Genomic DNA, 17,164 nt, shown 5'->3' with positions numbered 1-17,164 from the left:
TCAGTATAAAAAAAAAAAATGTCAGTATAAAGTGGTGCGATTTCATATGCGTGGAATTCCAAGCCCCACTTTTATACCCTGTTTGGCTGTTGAGAAGATGGGAAGAAATAATTGCTACTTGGAATACTATTACAACACCTATTGCGATTTCTATTTGTAACTAAATAAAATTAGACGAAATATGATGAATTATGCATCAAAATCTTTTGTTGTTATTAAATCATGGCGTTGAAGATTTAGAGTTCAGCACTTGATATTTTGTGTCTCTGTTTAGTGTGTGTGTGTCAGTGTGATTGATTTATCCGTTGAGCTGCTAGGAAGTTTCCTGGATTGTTGGCACTCAAAGTACATATGCAAAAGGTTAAAACTGTTTGAGAAACACAGGTGAAGATTGCCATCTGATACTGAAATTATCAGCGAATATACTCAGCATGTTTTACAACTTCAATTTGACTTTGATATCATAAAACCTAAATTGGGAATATTAACATGGTATCATGATAGTTTTCGGTTGTAATATACAAAAACGTTAACTGACTCTCTTTCTTTCCTTCTTCTTTTATGCAGGCAACTTGACACCAGTAAAAATAAAGCTCCTTACCTACAGCAGCACAGGTGAATATGACCACACACCGGTTGATTTAACTTGTTAACAATATATTGTACATTAATTTATTTGTTTCTTACAAGTCCGTCCATATAGAGTTGTCTATGTCATAGTTCAATAATTAACTTTCCTTCATCATGAGAATCCTCCGAAATTTGTTAACCAAAAGACAACCTTCTTAACTCATCTCCAACCAGAGCTCCTCAAAAACCATGGAGTCTATTATCTTCCAACATCAACACCACCTCCAATACCTCCCTCTCTAGCATCTCTTTTGAATGGGTAGACTCACCTCACAGTCCAAGAAACTCTCTCTCTTCTTCAACACAACCTTCCTCTTCCTGTTTTCCTTCTACCTCATCACCAATGTTCTCAACCCACCAAAGGGTACTTCAACTAACACCATCCTGGCCGTCAACGGCGATGGCTGCACCGGCATCCACGAGTACGCTGATTATGAAGTAAAGTGCGCGTATGTGACTTCACACAGTGCTTGCAAACCCAAAGGGTACATAAACTACCTTGAAGTCTTCTATTGCAGCTGTGGCCAATTGCCTGGATTAGGCTATGCTACACTTCTCATATGGCTTGTTTTGCTATTCTATTTATTGGCCAACACAGCTTCAGAATACTTCTGTCCTGCAGTAGAAAGCTTGTCTAGAGCCTTGAAGCTCTCTCCCACCATCGCCGGTACCACCCTTCTTCCGCTTGGCAATGGTGCAAACGATGTGTTTGCAAGTATCATATCGTTTACGCGATCCGGAGATGGTGATGTTGGCCTGAACAGTGTCTTGGGTGGGGCATTTTTCGTTTCTTGTATTGTGGTGGGGATTATAAGTATATTAATCTCCCCTCGTCAGGTTACCGTTGATAAGCCTAGTTTCATTAGAGATGTGTTGTTCTTTCTCTTCTCTCTTTGTTCACTTCTGTTGATCATAATTGTTGGAAGAATCCACTTTTGGGTTGCAGTTTGTTTCGCTTCCATTTACTTTGTTTACATATGTTCGGTTTCTGCCATGCACTGCTTTTACAGAGAGAAAGAAAGGGTAGTGAATCTGTCTGCAGTTTCCCCTTCTTCAAGGAGCGTATTCGGAGATGAATTTGGTGAGATGGGTACACCATTGATGGGTTGTGTGGATGAAGAAAAACCCAATTTAGTGGAGAAAAGTGATGTTGAAGCTTTTGGACAGAAACAAAGAAGAAGGTGTTTGAATCTTGATTCATCAATTTGTGCTCACTTGGGTTGGTTACTATGGGTTTTGGAGTTCCCACTTTACTTGCCAAGAAGGCTCTCTATACCTGTTGTTAGTGAGGAAAGATGGTCCAAGGCATTTGCAGTTATTTCAGTTACTTTGGCTCCAATTTTGTTAGCAACCCTTTGGAACACCCAAAAAGAAAACATGACTTCATCAGCCAGCTTGGTGATTTACATGAGTTCAGGGTTAGTAGGGATCATTTTGGGGAATTTGGCATTTATGGCCACCAAGAGGTCTAGGCCACCAAAGAAGTGTTTGTTTCCTTGGCTTGCAGGTGGGTTTTTGATGAGCATAACTTGGACATATATTATAGCAGAGGAATTGGTTTCTCTGCTGGTTTCACTTGGGACTATATTTGGGATAAGCCCTTCAATTCTAGGACTCACTGTCCTAGCTTGGGGCAACTCAGTTGGAGATCTAATAGCAGATGTTGCCATGGCTGTAAATGGAGGTCCAGACGGGACCCAGATCGCGATATCGGGTTGTTATGCTGGACCCATGTTCAACACTTTGATAGGGTTGGGACTGTCACTTGTTTTTGCTTCATGGTCTGAATATCCATCTTCTTATGTGATTCCTACTGACCCTTCTCTCTATGAGACTCTAGGCTTCTTGATGGCTGGCTTGCTTTGGGCACTTGTGATTTTGCCCAAGAAAAATATGAGGCTTGATAAGTTTATGGGGGTTGGACTATTGGCTATATACTTCTGCTTTCTGTTTTTGAGGCTTGCTAGGGTTCTTGGGATATTGCAATTTCAGGACCCTTTCTTCTTCAAATCCTAAAGGGGAGTCTCTAGGGAAAAAAAAAAAAAAAAAAAAATGAAGAGAGGTGAGCCTCTTTTTGATTGTAGAACTATGTTTTATTATTACACCGATAGCATTAATTGCCACTAGACAAGAAAATTATTGAAGCCTGTATCTTTTATATGTATATTCTATACTGCTTGTTTATCAATTCAAGTGAGGACTCCTTTGGTCTCTTCATTTAATTTTATCTATATTATTTGTTTATTACCATTACATTTTCCATTTTGATTAATCAAATTTCAATTTTTTTTTTTTGGTAGTTATGCAAACCCACACCTGTCCACTAACTTCAGAACAAGTCCACAATATTGTTAGGATTAGAACACTCGACCTCTTATAAGGAGGAGAACTTGTATCATTTGAATTAATGTTGTTCATTAATGATTTAATAGGTTTGAGCAAAAGCTGAAATTAGTAATTGTACCCAACCAAAAAATAAAGAAATAAAGGAAAAAGAAATTGTTAGCTGGAGATGCATACTTTTCAATTTGGGCAGTGATGTATTCCACTTGGCTCAATATTTACAAACCAATTATCGTCATTGCCAGCAATAAGATGTGATGTTAACCTATCTTATTAAGTCATGTTAAAACATTTGAAAGATATTCTTTTACCTAATTCTCTATTTTTATTTTATTTATTATTTTCCTTTTCTCAATAAGAGTACTTTATCCTTCTAGATTTCAGCTAATAATCTGGTTTTAGGTAATTAACTACGTCTCTCTCTAAATATAAAACACACTTATTTTATTAATTATTATTATTTTTTTTTTTGGGGGGCAAGAAGTGACAGTAAGAGTCAAGCCAAGACTCCCAGAAACCACAAGAACCCTACTACCACTTGACAAGTTTACAACAAGCTCACCCCCCATTTATGTACCTTATCTACTCTATCTATATAAATTTATATATGCAAGTCACTTTCTATTATAACGTGGCTCTTTTCTGTTGTAGTCTTACCCTAATTCTCGGGGTTTAATATAGTCTCTTGTTCTCTCTTGTGATAACAAGAGACTAGGGGTTGAATATGCTCATTATACCCGTGGAATTAGAACATTATATATGTATATATATGATCAGAATCATTTGTTCAATTTTGAATATATTTATTTTTTTAATTTAATTATAATTTAAATATTATTAAAATGAAGGATATATTTATTTTTTCATTGGCAGCGTCACCTTATATTCGAGATACATATTTCAAGTTTTATTCTACGTGTAGCATTGCTAAAAAAAACAAAAAAGGAAAAGTGATGACAGATTACACAGATTCATCGTATTTAATCCATGAGACTGAAAATTGTTCACTTATACAATATATCTTTTTTATGAAATAAAAAATCTCAAATAATCACTGTATAGATCCGCCCACACATTTGCGATGCTTTAAATTCACAAAAATAGTGCAAATATACCATAAAATATTATTCCTTCTAAAATTCTTGATCATCTTTCTATTTTTCCAAGTACATGTCCCACTTATTTACCAAAAAATAAAATAAAAAACAAACATGTTCCACATCAAAAGTAGATGTACTATTATTTAAAAGTTATAACATTTCCAAACTACCCTTTTCACATTCACTTGATTAAACAAGCACTATGCATATTATCTTTTAACAAGGATAAATTTAAAAATTTACTTATTATTAATACAATAAATAAATATTAAAAATCACCGTCATATAAAAAGTTAAATTCAAGTCGAAAAATTTTGAGACTCTGAAATGTGGGATTTACAGTGTTGCATCACACTGTAATGTTGCAATATATAGCATGTAGAGACTCAGACATGCATCATGCTTTAGGTATATGTCCTTTAAAGCTGATAGCCCCTCTCGTAGTTAAAACTTAAATATGGAGAAATATATGGTTAAGTAACTTATATTGCAACTTTACAAAAAAAAAAAAAGGAAAAAAGAAAAAAGAAAATGATGGATGTTAATACAAATATATAAAATTCCACTTTTTAAACCTCTATTAATTTCTTAGATATTTGATATTAGCATCTTTTGTTTTGGTATATATATATATATATATATATATATATATTTATATATTTGTATTAACATCCATCATTTTCTTTTTTCTTTTTTCTTTTTTTTTTTTTTTTTTTTTTTTTTTTGTAAAGTTGCAATATAAGTTACTTAACCATATATTTCTCCATATTTACACTTGCAAAATACTATTCTTTAACAAATTTACTCGTACATGTAAAGTTATAAGTTTGTGCCTTAAGTAATTTTTTCCTTTTTTCTATTTCCATTTTTGTATTTAAAAACGTGGGACTGATAAAGTGAGAAGTACTTAGATTTCTTTTGATTCAATAGTTTGTGACCTAGTGATATGGATCCCTATTCTTCAACGTAAAAATTCTAAGTTCAAATCTAACTGAAGATATGTATTTGATTATTACTTACCTTCTAGATACACACACACATAGTTTGTGACCTAAAAAAAGATTATAAGATTAATTAGATTTAATAGTTAGTAAAAAATGGGATTAATAGTATTGTCATAAATATTACTGATTTTAAATACTATTGGTAGGCAATGGGTTGGTCCTGTACCAACTTTGAATGGGAAGTATATGCTAAACTCCAAAACTAAGGTTCGCTGGGCAAATTGCGAACCACATCACATGGTCGCATCCACAGATCGATCAGTGTCAAAGGTCCCCTGCTCTGACATGGGTTATTTCATCTCTTGGAAATAAAATAAATGTACAACTATATATCACCTCAACCAATAATATTCATATCAAGCCAAATTGGTCTATGTAGTGGTCCATACTCATCCATGCCATTGGAATTATTTGACACACCTTCGTGATCCTAGTTCTCTCATTACATGAAAATTTGCAACTTATTGACCTCAAATTTAAAACGTGCATAACAAAAATGTTTCATACATTTTTCGGTTCTTTTAGTGCATCCATCTTAATCCAACGGTGAAAGAAGGATTATAATTCTCTTATCCTAAATTAATTTTATGATTTATTGATAATCAATATTTTCAAGTAAAAGAATATGCATAGGGACGGAGTCACTTTATAGTCAATGGGGGCAACTTCCACTGATTTTTTTTTTTTTTTTTTAACTATTATATACTACTAATTTTTTTTATTTTTAATTACATACTTATGAAATTTTCACGTTGCTATCCCTAAAATTATATATAAAAAAACAACTTTCTGGATCCGTCCCTGAATATGAATATAGACATGTTCGATAATGTTGTAATAAAATATTGGTAAATAAAAAACTCATATGTCATATTAGGTTACATGAAATTGGAAAAATTAGTTTAAAGTACGGTATTAAAAAAATATAATAATAATAATAATAAATAAATAAATAACGCCTTGTGAGACTATCATGCAACAGAATGTCATGAAAGTTCTAACATTTTAGGATATTTTTAGTTCGCTTGTAAATCCCATAATAAAACTTAAGCACAAAACCCTATTTTATTTTTGAATCCTCTATCGAACTTTACTCTAGCCTGCATGTATATCCTTGTGAAGGGGGCAAAATAAATATGTTGATGCCTACCGGGCATAGCTGCACTGGATTGGTACAATATCATAATATTCAAATATCGACACATCAAAATCTTCATTCATATGAAATTAAAGTAAGAATAAAGATGATGATCTTTTGTCGTAAATAATTTTTGCGCACGGGGAGCTCCCCCATGCCTTATCTTCTCCAGCTGTCCGGCATCATTATAATTTTGACCTAAGAACCACAATAATATCCCATGGAAGAGGGCTTATGTTATGTGGTGCTCATGGAAACCTTATTTACATGGATAAGTTGGTGAGACCAAGCAGTACACATATGTTGATTACTTTCAAACTGAAGGGTCCCAAGGGGATGCTCACGAGAAATTTCTCCTGGCTATTATAATTTTGGAATGAATTGTACCACTTTAATTGTTCATTATGAATGCGTCAAATTTGGATCCTGTATGCTTTCAAGTCTCAACCATAAAACTAACCACTTTAACCAAAAACAGTATAAAGTAACCAAATTATTATTTCTAAGGTCATACATCTTATTTTGTAATACAGGACATTTTTCGTGTAATAGTTAAAATTCGTGTTGAATAGTGTAGAGCATGGATTAAAGTTTGTTACACGGATTCGAATTTGAACAGAGAAGAATCGACAATTTACTTTGTTTATTAAATTATTAGTTAAAAGAGAAGGAAATAGATAATTTTGTAAATTGTTTTTACTATTATATTAATCATAGTATCTATTTTTTTAATATTTGTTAATGATAGTACTTTATATTAAAACTTTTATAATACTCTAACTTGTCTTTACCCTCTCTTTCGTCTTATATTTGAGAGATGAACTCTTCACTCTAGTTCATATCTGAAGAGATAAAAATTTATAAAAAAATTAATGATGACACATTTTTTTTGTCAAAATATTAATCATTAAGGCTCCGTTTGTTTGGATGTAAAATATTTTTTAGAAAATATTTTTTTATTTTCTGGTATTTGGTTGTCGTAAAACATTTATGGAAAAAATATATATTAAAATTTAACAAAAATAACTTGTTCAATAATTTTTGACAAATCATTTTACATGTCTCGCTCGATGGACTCAACCTTAATAAAAATCTTTGTCAAACACCAAAAAATTAAAATAAAAAAATATTTTATTTGTTAAAAATAAATAATTTAAAATATATATATTTTATGTCAAAACAATCTAAGCCGACTGTGCAACTGCAAGATGCCAAGGTTTGTTCAAAATAATACGAATGTGGGTCGTATTATTTTGGTGGGCACATTCACAACTGCAGCGGACAAGAGCTTTGTTGTTATGTGGACTATACAAGTGTATAATAATATATAATGATATATAATGATATATATAGTAGTAGTAGTAGTTAATAGAAAATGTGATGTGCCAAATTGACTACCTAGTGTCTACATACATATGGATCTCGTGTTCTGGCATGTAGACGCCATCTTTATTAGTTCTGAAGTTGAAAGAAAAAGATGCATTGCGGGAAGGTGTCACTTTTCTTATGTGCCTAACTATTGACAACAATTCTTTGTCCCTCTCTCCGTCTCAATAAATGAAAAAGTAGATAATATGTTTTCTACGTGTCCCATTTGATTTGATCCTAGTCCAAATCACAATTGTTAACTCATCCTATCTCTTTACTGCACCGCCCAAAACAAAAACAAAAACAAAAACAATTAACAATAATATATCAAGCTGACACCGGATATTAATTAAAAAAATGACGTGGGACATCAATGGACCATATAGGGTTGATCCAAAAGGTTGGACAACAAGCCTATTGGACTCAGGCAGACCGGTCCAAGCTTCAACTACCTTGGGCCTAGCCCACTCATGAAGGCTTCGAGCTCGAGCCTGCCAACTAACCCATTTTAAACATCCAGCACGACGAGCAGGTCACAACCTGACAAGCTAAAACTGGGTCGGGCCCATTTGATCAACGTCATACTGACCCGTTTTGACGTGACCTTTACAATGTGCTTCTGTGCTACCATTAGAACAAGTGATTGCATACCTGCACGATAAATCATTGTTTGCTTTGTCAAGGTTACTCAACACTGGATTTGTTTTTTTTTTTTCTTTTTTTGGCGTTTTTTAGAGATTGGGCTCAAAGGTACTAGAAACAAGGTTGGGCTTAACTCAAAAGTGTTAGAGCCGAGGTTGGGCTTGACAAACCCATGATAATACAAAGTTCAACTAATTGATGGGCATGGGCAGACAAGTGTCCATATATATTCTTGTAATTCTGGAACTGTAACTGGAACTGAAACCCAATTCCTTCTTTTATAAAGTTGAGATGGCAATTGGGGTAAGCTGGCCCCACACATCAGAAGAAAGGGTTATATTACCAAACAGTGACAAATGGAGTCCTTTCCTTCCAAGAAAGGAACCCAACCCCCAACATCTCATCTACACTCTTCCCCTCTTATAATCCCATCCTTCCCAAACCCCTCAAATATTAACCACTTAAACTACCCACCATTTCCATACCACACTAGATCCCTCTCTCTCTCTCTCTCTCTCTCTCTCTCTCTCTAAAACTGAGATCAAAATTTGCAAAAATGGGTATCAAGTTTTTTATGATCGCCTTCATGCTAATTTCACTCATATTCTCTCTCCTCTACATACCAACCCAACTAACAAAACCCATCACCATATTGAGGCCTAGCAAAAGCTTCATCGTCCCAAAATCAAGCAACCCATATCCAGTTACATTTGCTTACTTGATCTCAGCAGCCAAAGGGGACTTGGCAAAGCTAAAACGCGCACTGCGTGCACTGTACCATCCTGGGAATTACTATCTGATCCACATGGACTATGGTGCACCAGAGAGTGAGCATTTGGAGATGGCTAAGTTTGTCTCCGGCGAGCCCGTTTTCAGCCAAGTGGGTAATGTTTGGATAGTTGGGAAGCCCAATTTGGTCACATACAGGGGTCCAACCATGTTAGCTACCACTCTCCACGCAATGTCTATGCTTTTGAGGATTGCCGCCAAATGGGACTGGTTTATTAACCTCAGTGCCTCTGATTATCCCTTAGTAACTCAAGATGGTATGGTGAGTGACCTTTTTCTTTGTAATTGTTTATCTCTCTCTTTAAGTTTGTGTATTTCATTTGTGTTGTACTGTGTGTCCGATCACACATATGGATATGTGTTACCGTACACCACCTAGTGACATAATCGAATTACTCCTTTTGATTTAATGATCTCAGATCTGATCCATGCCTTCTCTGAGTTGCCAAGAGATCTCAATTTCATACAGCACAGCAGTCACTTGGGTTGGAAACTGTGAGAGACTTTGCAATGTGTTGTTATAGTTGTGGTCTTCATATAAACACACACTTATTGAGTTATTGTTACAAATTTTTGCAGGAATAAGAGAGGGAAACCAATTATAATTGATCCAGGTCTCTATAGTCTTAATAAATCAGAGATCTGGTGGGTTATCAAACAGAGGAGTCTGCCAACTGCTTTCAAGCTTTATACAGGTTTTTATCTTTCCTCCTATCCTATCTTTGGCATCAAACCCTTCCATAACCTCTCTAAGTAGGAGAGCCTTCAATTTCTTATCAATGGCACGTGAACTTTCTGAAAAGGGCACAGACAATAAAGATACCGAAGTACATGGTGATGTCTTGTATTTCATTTCATTAGATACTCCTCCTAACACAATAAAATATTTCATTCACCAAAAACAGAATAAAATATTTAAATTCTTTCAAACAGGTCACTCATTGTGTGACAATGGCATATTTTTATTAAAATACATAAAGTATCTTTTAAAAAACGTAAGGATCCATTGGTAAACCGCTAATTTTGTGTCTCTCTCTCTCTCTCTCTCTCACACACACACACACACGGGTCTGTCGTGACTCGTGACTCATAAACTAAACTTCAATTGCTTCAATAAAACTTATGGTAAGAGCAGAGAATGATTAAAAGCCAGAGGGACCTATAACTAGTTTGATTAGAGTAGAGAATGATTAAAAGACAGAGGGACCTATAAATAGTTTGATTAGAGCAGAGGATGAAAGTAGTGATTAATGGCCTTGATTTGGAGTAGTTTAATGCCATTAGATTTAATGTAGGCTTTTACATAAACAACATCTTTGATGATTGAAAACCGCAAAGAAGAAGATTTGTCACGTCAGATCACGGGTTTTTTATTACTAAACCGCTCCATTGTCAACATCAAAATAGAATAAAATGTGAAATGTGCAAGAGAGAAGCAGAGATTATAATACCGCATGATAATCTTTTAATAAAGAATATGATTATTAATGGTGTGATGCATAAGGAATTAAGCACTAGGGTATGGTTATATGATTCTAGCTACAATGGGTCAAAATCAAATGCCCTTTTCATTTGTTTGGTGCTATTAGTCATGTTTAGTAGGCGTTTGATGCTAGCTGTACTTCATTGTCATAACATGTTAGAATGTTAGTTCAAAAAATAAATAATAAATAAAAAGATCATAAATCTGCAATAAAGCACTAATATTGAATATGTTGTTGGTGCTTTCCATTACTCTACCTACCTGTGTGGGCTCTGCCACTAAACCTGCAAAATCTCATTTCAGCCCCCAGTTTCACACTAAATTAACCACAACCACCATCATAGATCATACATGGGTTTGTTTTAAATAAACTTGAATTTAAAGGTGGAAGATCTCTAAATCAGTTTCACTGATAGAAAGTGTTTGGTTGGAGGGAAGAATGGAGAGAATGAAATGAAGGGAAAGGGGAATGACAGAGGAGCTCCCCCGTTTAATAGAGGGAAGAGGTGAGGAAAATGGAGGAGGGAAACATCTTTCCTCCATTTTGTCATACCCTGTAACTTTTCATCTTTAGTATTAGACTGGGTATCAAGGACAAGAATAAAGAGGCCATTTTTTATACCTGAGATGTCTTTGTGAATAATCTTGCTAATTATTTATGCTGCAATTTTGTTTCTCTTATGGATAAGGAAATATTCCAAATGTTTGAGGCTGCATGATCTAGAAAATGCACATGTGATGTTGGAAAGCCGAAATCATGTGCTTTTCTGCTCGAACAAAGGGACTAATAGATTTCAGTAAATCATTACTTCTATGCGCAATCTTTCTGAGTTTCTGGACAATGCATCGTAACACGGATTTAGATTTTAGGGCAATTAAATTGAGCTGCATATAAAAAACTACTGCTTTGAGACCCTAAATTGTACTTAACTATACATGGTGAAAAAAAAAAAACAGTTTATATGTTGAAGCTAGAAGCCTAGAAGGTATATGCATGTGCCATACCTGTATTTCCTTTGTTATCAATAGGAGTTTTGGAGAGATAGTAATGAAAGAATAATGAAACCTTTTTCAATACCAAACTCTTTTCCGTGACTATCCAAGTACACTTTCAGAAACCATTGCATTTGCTCACTTTCTTGAAGTATATGTTGAATTACGGATAGAGATTGAGAAGAAACACAAGGAAAAAACAAAAAGAAGAAGAAGAAGTTGTAAGCATTACTAAATTGCATTAAACATCTATGCAGGTTCAGCTTGGACAATATTATCAAGATCTTTTGCAGAGTACTGCATAGTGGGCTGGGACAATCTGCCAAGGACCCTCCTTCTCTACTATACAAATTTTGTGTCATCGCCGGAGGGATACTTTCAGACAGTTATATGCAACTCTGCGGACTATAGGAACACCACCGTGAACCATGATCTTCACTACATTACTTGGGATACGCCTCCAAAGCAACACCCGAGGTCCCTGGGACTCAAAGATTACAGAAGAATGGTTCTAAGCAGCCGCCCATTTGCAAGGAAGTTCAAGAAAAATGACCCTGTCCTTAAGAAGATTGATCGCGAGCTTCTCAGAAGGCGCAATGGGCAATTCACGTATGGTGGGTGGTGTTCTAACAACGAAAATAGGCACAATACATGCTCGGGCTTGCAGAGTGAGAAACATGGTGTTCTTAGGCCTGGAACAGGTGCTAGGAGGCTGAAAACTTTGTTAAAAAAGCTGGTTGCTGCACAGAATTTCAATAAGCGACAATGTAAATGATTTATTCTAAACTAAAATGAATAATAGTGATTGTAATATTAGTCACCCTTCCTGTCAAGGTTAGGCATATCTTGAATTGTTTAAAACATGATCAAAACAATCGGTTTGTCGAAAAGCTCATATACTTGTTTGTTCTTAAAGGGTAAACACTAAGAGAAATTGAGAAAGAGCGGGCCATGATTTAATGTGGAGCCTCTAGCTACTTTCAGACTCGTTTGTATTTTGGATTTGTACATTGATTACGTCTAAAAAATCACTATTGTGAAGTAACTTGCGAATTATAAGATACTAATTAGATTTTTAGGTCTGCTTTTGGTACAAGTAGGGCATGACATGAAGCGAATTTGAGTAAGATTCAATTTTATTAACCCATAAGATTTAATTAATAAAATAAAAATATCTGATCACAAATTTTTTGATGAGCAAAAGTAGCAGGGCTTCACTATCGCAACTACTGCCTTCCAAGTAGCTGAAATTAGAGTGGTTCAGTGTGGACTGAACACCCACAAAGACTTTGTTTGCTTAACTATGTTTCAGTGACAATAGACAACTAACATTGGATTCTTTTGAGGAATGTTATGAACACTGCTAAGGACAGCCATTGATCATGTGATTGTATATACACACAAATGGAAGCTCAGGATTGTACCGATAGATTGCTCAAAAAGTTCTACCATATGCACTCACACTAGTGAGTATTATAAATATTTTTTCACTCACCTTCTTTGTAAACCAGCCTTATATAAATGAATGACCCCATACATCAACGGTCACTTTTTGCCAATTAAAGGCTCCCCATGCTACTTTCTGCTCAATATTGAATGCTTATTTTTCTCCTTGAAACCAGATGATAAATTAATAAAATAATGTAATTTCTCATTTAACAAACACCACAACCTACTACTTCACGGAGAGAGTGCACCACACTCGCTGTCCCAATAAAAACAAAAACAAAAACAAAAATACAAAAAATACTACAGAATCTGATCGGAATAAGACGGAAGTCGACGGAAAAAGTTGAAGGGAACTGACGGCATGTCGTCGCGAAACCTCGGGTGTCGCAGGTAATAAAACCCTGACCCCAACACAAATGCCTTGAATGGCACCACATAGAATATCAACGAAGCCAGCAAGCAGACCACGACAAATATCCCAGTTGCACGTGGGTCCCTCCAGTTAAACAAAGCTTCCAAACGCTCTCCTTGTGCTGCCACATCACCTAAGAGCGTCTGAGCCCGACCCGCCAGTGCTCGTAACCGATCATAACGGATTCGGATCTGTTCCACTGATCTCGTGGTTGGAAACCCATCAAATTCTTCATCAAGCTCATCCGGTCCCACAACTTCAACGTATGACAGTCTTTGATCCATGGTGAATGGGACCCTCTGGCGGTATCGAAATCTCAACGCTACGATTAAGAATGCGTACATGAAAATAGTGGGCAAGACCAGGTGTGGGCATAACACAATAGCCACGAGCAACACGTGGACTAGGACAGTGGTGGGTGGGTGCACCCAGGTGCGAATTCCATCGAGCCACCGTGCAAAAGTGGCTGCTTTCGACAAGCACCCAACAACTCGGAACCAATTGGCCTTGCTTCGCCTCATGCTCCACATATGCGTGTCGGAATCCAACATAAACTGAACCACTTCTTGACCCAAAGCAGGTTCGGACCGGGCGAGCCGAGCCGTCACAATCCGCATTGCGGTGTGGCGCAGGATATCTTGCTGCGCCGGACCCATAGGGCGCACATAATGCATCCTAGGCAGCATGGGGCTAGCGTACGCCTGGACGAGACTGAGCCACGATGAGCATGAGAATCTCACCGCAATCTCTATCTCACCCATCTTCTTGGCCCCACCGGGAAGCAACACCGTAAGCGAATATGAACCCATGTACACCCGATTGGTTTCCAGCGTTGACAGCCGTACACGTATCTTGCCAATCCTCATGTCTTTGCCTGGCTTCCCAGCTTCATCGCGCTTGTACCTTCCGTTATCAAACACGCCTATCGTGAGTACAGTACAAGGATCGTATACATCCCATGTGTATTGCTCGTTCCACCGTGGATTAAATCGATCAAGGATTGTACGAGTCCGGACCCACTTGGGCCCATACTTCGCGACGACATAGGCGTCTATGGTCCCTCGCGTACCGTCTTTGGTCTTCACCGGAAGCAGATTAGAAGCCCCACGAATGCCCACTTCCAGCAATCCAATCGGAGCGTTGGACAACTGTTTTGCTGTTGCTCGAACATCGCTGGTCACGTGAGCAGCCTCATCAAGCACGTGATAGCCTCCTTCCAAACACACTCCCACGTGTATCCTTCCCCCGTAAGGTTTTTTCTCATCACCAACCAAATTAAACCATCTGGATCTTGGCTCTGATCCGTCATCTGTTTTCTTATCAATGCTCGCCACGTGGACCTTAGCATGGCCCACTGATTGCCCATTTGAAACATCCTCCACAGTTATTACCAAAAACGGCTCAAATGGCTCCGCTGCTACGAAAATAAGGTCTTCATTCCACGTAGGATTGGAGGACAGAGTGGAGCAGCCAACCGTTGTTCGACCTGTCTTGAAAAGCTGTGCGCCGAGCTGAGCCTTAACGTACAGCTCGGGGATCTTCACCTTAGGAGGCTCGGAACCCGAGCCTAGTTGTAGATCTTGGGTTTGGATGACCGTTAGTCTCAAATACCACAGCTTCGGAGAGAGATAAACCTTGGCTCGGGTCTCCCGAACCAACCCGCCGGAATCCGACTGCCAGGCCTCCTGAAAGGCCTCGTCCGCCTGAGTACCAATCCAAACGGCGAGCATGACGTCAGTTCCCGGCGAATTTTCTGGCGAACCTTCAATGGTGTACCATTGTGGAGCGAGAGGACTGTCCGGTGGTACTCGCTTGGGTACTTCCTGCAAATCAAATGAAACAGTACCTAAAGATGTCTCTGTAGAATTATCCGTACCTTTCTTCTCAACCCAAACGGACACCTCCAAGGAGGTAGAGTTGAGGCCTTCTTTGTCAAAGGCAAACACTTGGTCCCAATCTTTATCAATTTGACTCGTCGTTTTGATACTGTGAGTTCCAATCACGAGCTTCGCGTAGACGGACGTATCAGCCTCCGGATTAGCTATTTTGGCCTTGGCAACGCGGACGTAGAGAAACGGCATACGATCAACAAGATCGTACGCGCTACGGCTTCGATCGCCGGAGAGAGATCGAAGTTCCAGGTGTTCATTCACTTTCGAGATCATCGCCTTCTCCTGCTGTTTTTGCTTCTCCGCTTGAGCGATCGGAGGATTCTCCACCTCCCCCGACGGCGGTGATGCCACCACTGAAGTCTCCTCTGGTTTTGGATTCTCATTCGGTTTCTCTTCTTTTTTGGCTTCCTCCGCCGGCTTTTCTTCTTCTTTCTTCTCTTCCGGATCTTTCTTTTCGTCTCCTTGCCCTGCTTTCTTATCTTCTTCCTTCTCCGGCAGCTTCTCCTCCTCAGCGGGCGGCGGTGGAGCTTCCTCCTGCGTTGCTGCCTCTTCCGCCGCCGCAGGAGTTTCGTCTACATAGCAGATCTTCAGACCGATCTCGCCTTTGATCTGCGAGAAAACACTCCTTTTCTCCAGAGGATAGTAAACAAGCGTCTCTGATCCAGATTGCACAAAAGTACTTCCGGCAACCTTGACTTTACCGAGGAAAGTACTTCTTTTGCCAGTCTTCTTGTCATTGTATACATTGATTTCAAGAGTTTCAGAGGCCATAGACTCCGAATCTTGAACCAGAAACTCCAGCTTCTCGTCCCATTCTGGATTCAGATCTTTAAATTTCGTCTTTGTTCGACGCCTCTGACCATCAAAATCAACAATCACGTAAGCGCTTGCCGTTCCTTGTCCGTCCTTCGGCATTAAATTCTTTGCGTTACATATTTCAACGATGAGCTTTCTACAGGAACTCTCCGCCATTTTTCACTCCCAATCAAAAGAGTTCAGTTAGAGAGAGAAAGTAGAATGAGATCGAAAATTTTAGAGAGAAAGAGTTCTTATTTGCTTTTTGGTGAGTGCTATAGCTCTCTCTGTTAGCGTTGGTGTAGAAAGAGAGTGAAAATGTTGAGAGAGAAGGGGAATAGAGGCTTTTTAAAGAGGAAGGAGGAGCCTATGGCACGTCAGCTGTAACACGTAAGACAGTGTTGGCAACGTGGCAATGCCTCGATTGGCGAGATAAATTTGAGCAGCGTGTCTGGCGCTCAATTGATGATTTTAGTGCTTTGTTTGGTTTGTGGGGGAAAAAAAAATTCATGATTTACTGAAATAAGACATTTTTTTCTTGCTTTCTACCAAAGTGCCTTTCTGGATGTGGGAAAGGAATCCTAGAATAACTGTCGCATCGTTACTCATTCCTCATGCCATAGTAATTAACCTCCGAGACATGACAAACGCATGGACGGTGAAAACATTAACTGCGTCTTGGTACGGTAAAACACTTGCAGATAACTAATCTGAACCAAACACGATTTCAAGCTTGCCTTCTAGATGTCTCAAACACGACATGTGTTTGTTTATTTGCATTTTTCATATATCCACTGTGAGGGTGTATCATTATATATACACAGTATATGTGTCAGGGACGTACGTGGGAATGGATTTTATTATACCCACCATATGGCCACTGTTGCATGTTAATAAATTATAATGAAATCACTTTCTTATTTAATGTTTTACCCTACCTACTGATGGAAGCTATTATGGAGCACAAGAACAAAGCAACGTGTTTTTTTTTTTTTCAGTTTAAAAACAAAGCAACGTTCATATTTGCAGAGCGTTGCAAGTGGCCACTTTTGTTTGTTTTTTTTTTTTTAAATGGCAGCATGAAGCCAAATGAACTTTAATATGTGAGATTCTGATCTATATATCG

General features: G+C 37.7%; 3 protein-coding genes across 3 annotated transcripts; 2 read left to right on the top strand and 1 right to left on the bottom strand.

The window, feature by feature from the left end:
• Positions 1-675: 675 nt before the first annotated feature.
• LOC132293142 (cation/calcium exchanger 1) lies at positions 676-2,880 on the top strand. Its single transcript, XM_059790484.1, has one exon. The coding sequence runs from the start codon at positions 886-888 to the stop codon at positions 2,644-2,646; it is 1,761 nt and encodes a 586-aa protein (XP_059646467.1). The 5' UTR covers positions 676-885; the 3' UTR covers positions 2,647-2,880.
• Positions 2,881-8,598: 5,718 nt separating this feature from the next.
• On the top strand, positions 8,599-12,535 carry LOC132293141 (beta-glucuronosyltransferase GlcAT14A). The gene is made up of 4 exons (XM_059790483.1): positions 8,599-9,271; positions 9,434-9,509; positions 9,594-9,709; positions 11,748-12,535. The coding sequence occupies exons 1-4, from the start codon at positions 8,782-8,784 to the stop codon at positions 12,263-12,265; spliced, it is 1,200 nt and encodes a 399-aa protein (XP_059646466.1). The 5' UTR covers positions 8,599-8,781; the 3' UTR covers positions 12,266-12,535.
• A 578-nt stretch (positions 12,536-13,113) lies between these two features.
• On the bottom strand, positions 13,114-16,433 carry LOC132293140 (multiple C2 domain and transmembrane region protein 14). The gene has a single exon (XM_059790481.1). It carries the CDS (start codon positions 16,213-16,215, stop codon positions 13,240-13,242), a length of 2,976 nt encoding a protein of 991 aa, XP_059646464.1. The 5' UTR covers positions 16,216-16,433; the 3' UTR covers positions 13,114-13,239.
• Positions 16,434-17,164: the final 731 nt, after the last annotated feature.

The sequence above is a fragment of the Cornus florida genome, unplaced genomic scaffold, assembly GCF_030987335.1.
Source record: "Cornus florida cultivar Cherokee Brave unplaced genomic scaffold, ASM3098733v1 CherokeeBrave_3.0.0_Hap2_Chr02, whole genome shotgun sequence".
Lineage (NCBI taxonomy): Eukaryota > Viridiplantae > Streptophyta > Magnoliopsida > Cornales > Cornaceae > Cornus > Cornus florida.
The sequence above is the reverse complement of the archived record's forward strand: the minus strand, read 5'-3'. Positions and strand labels throughout refer to the sequence as shown.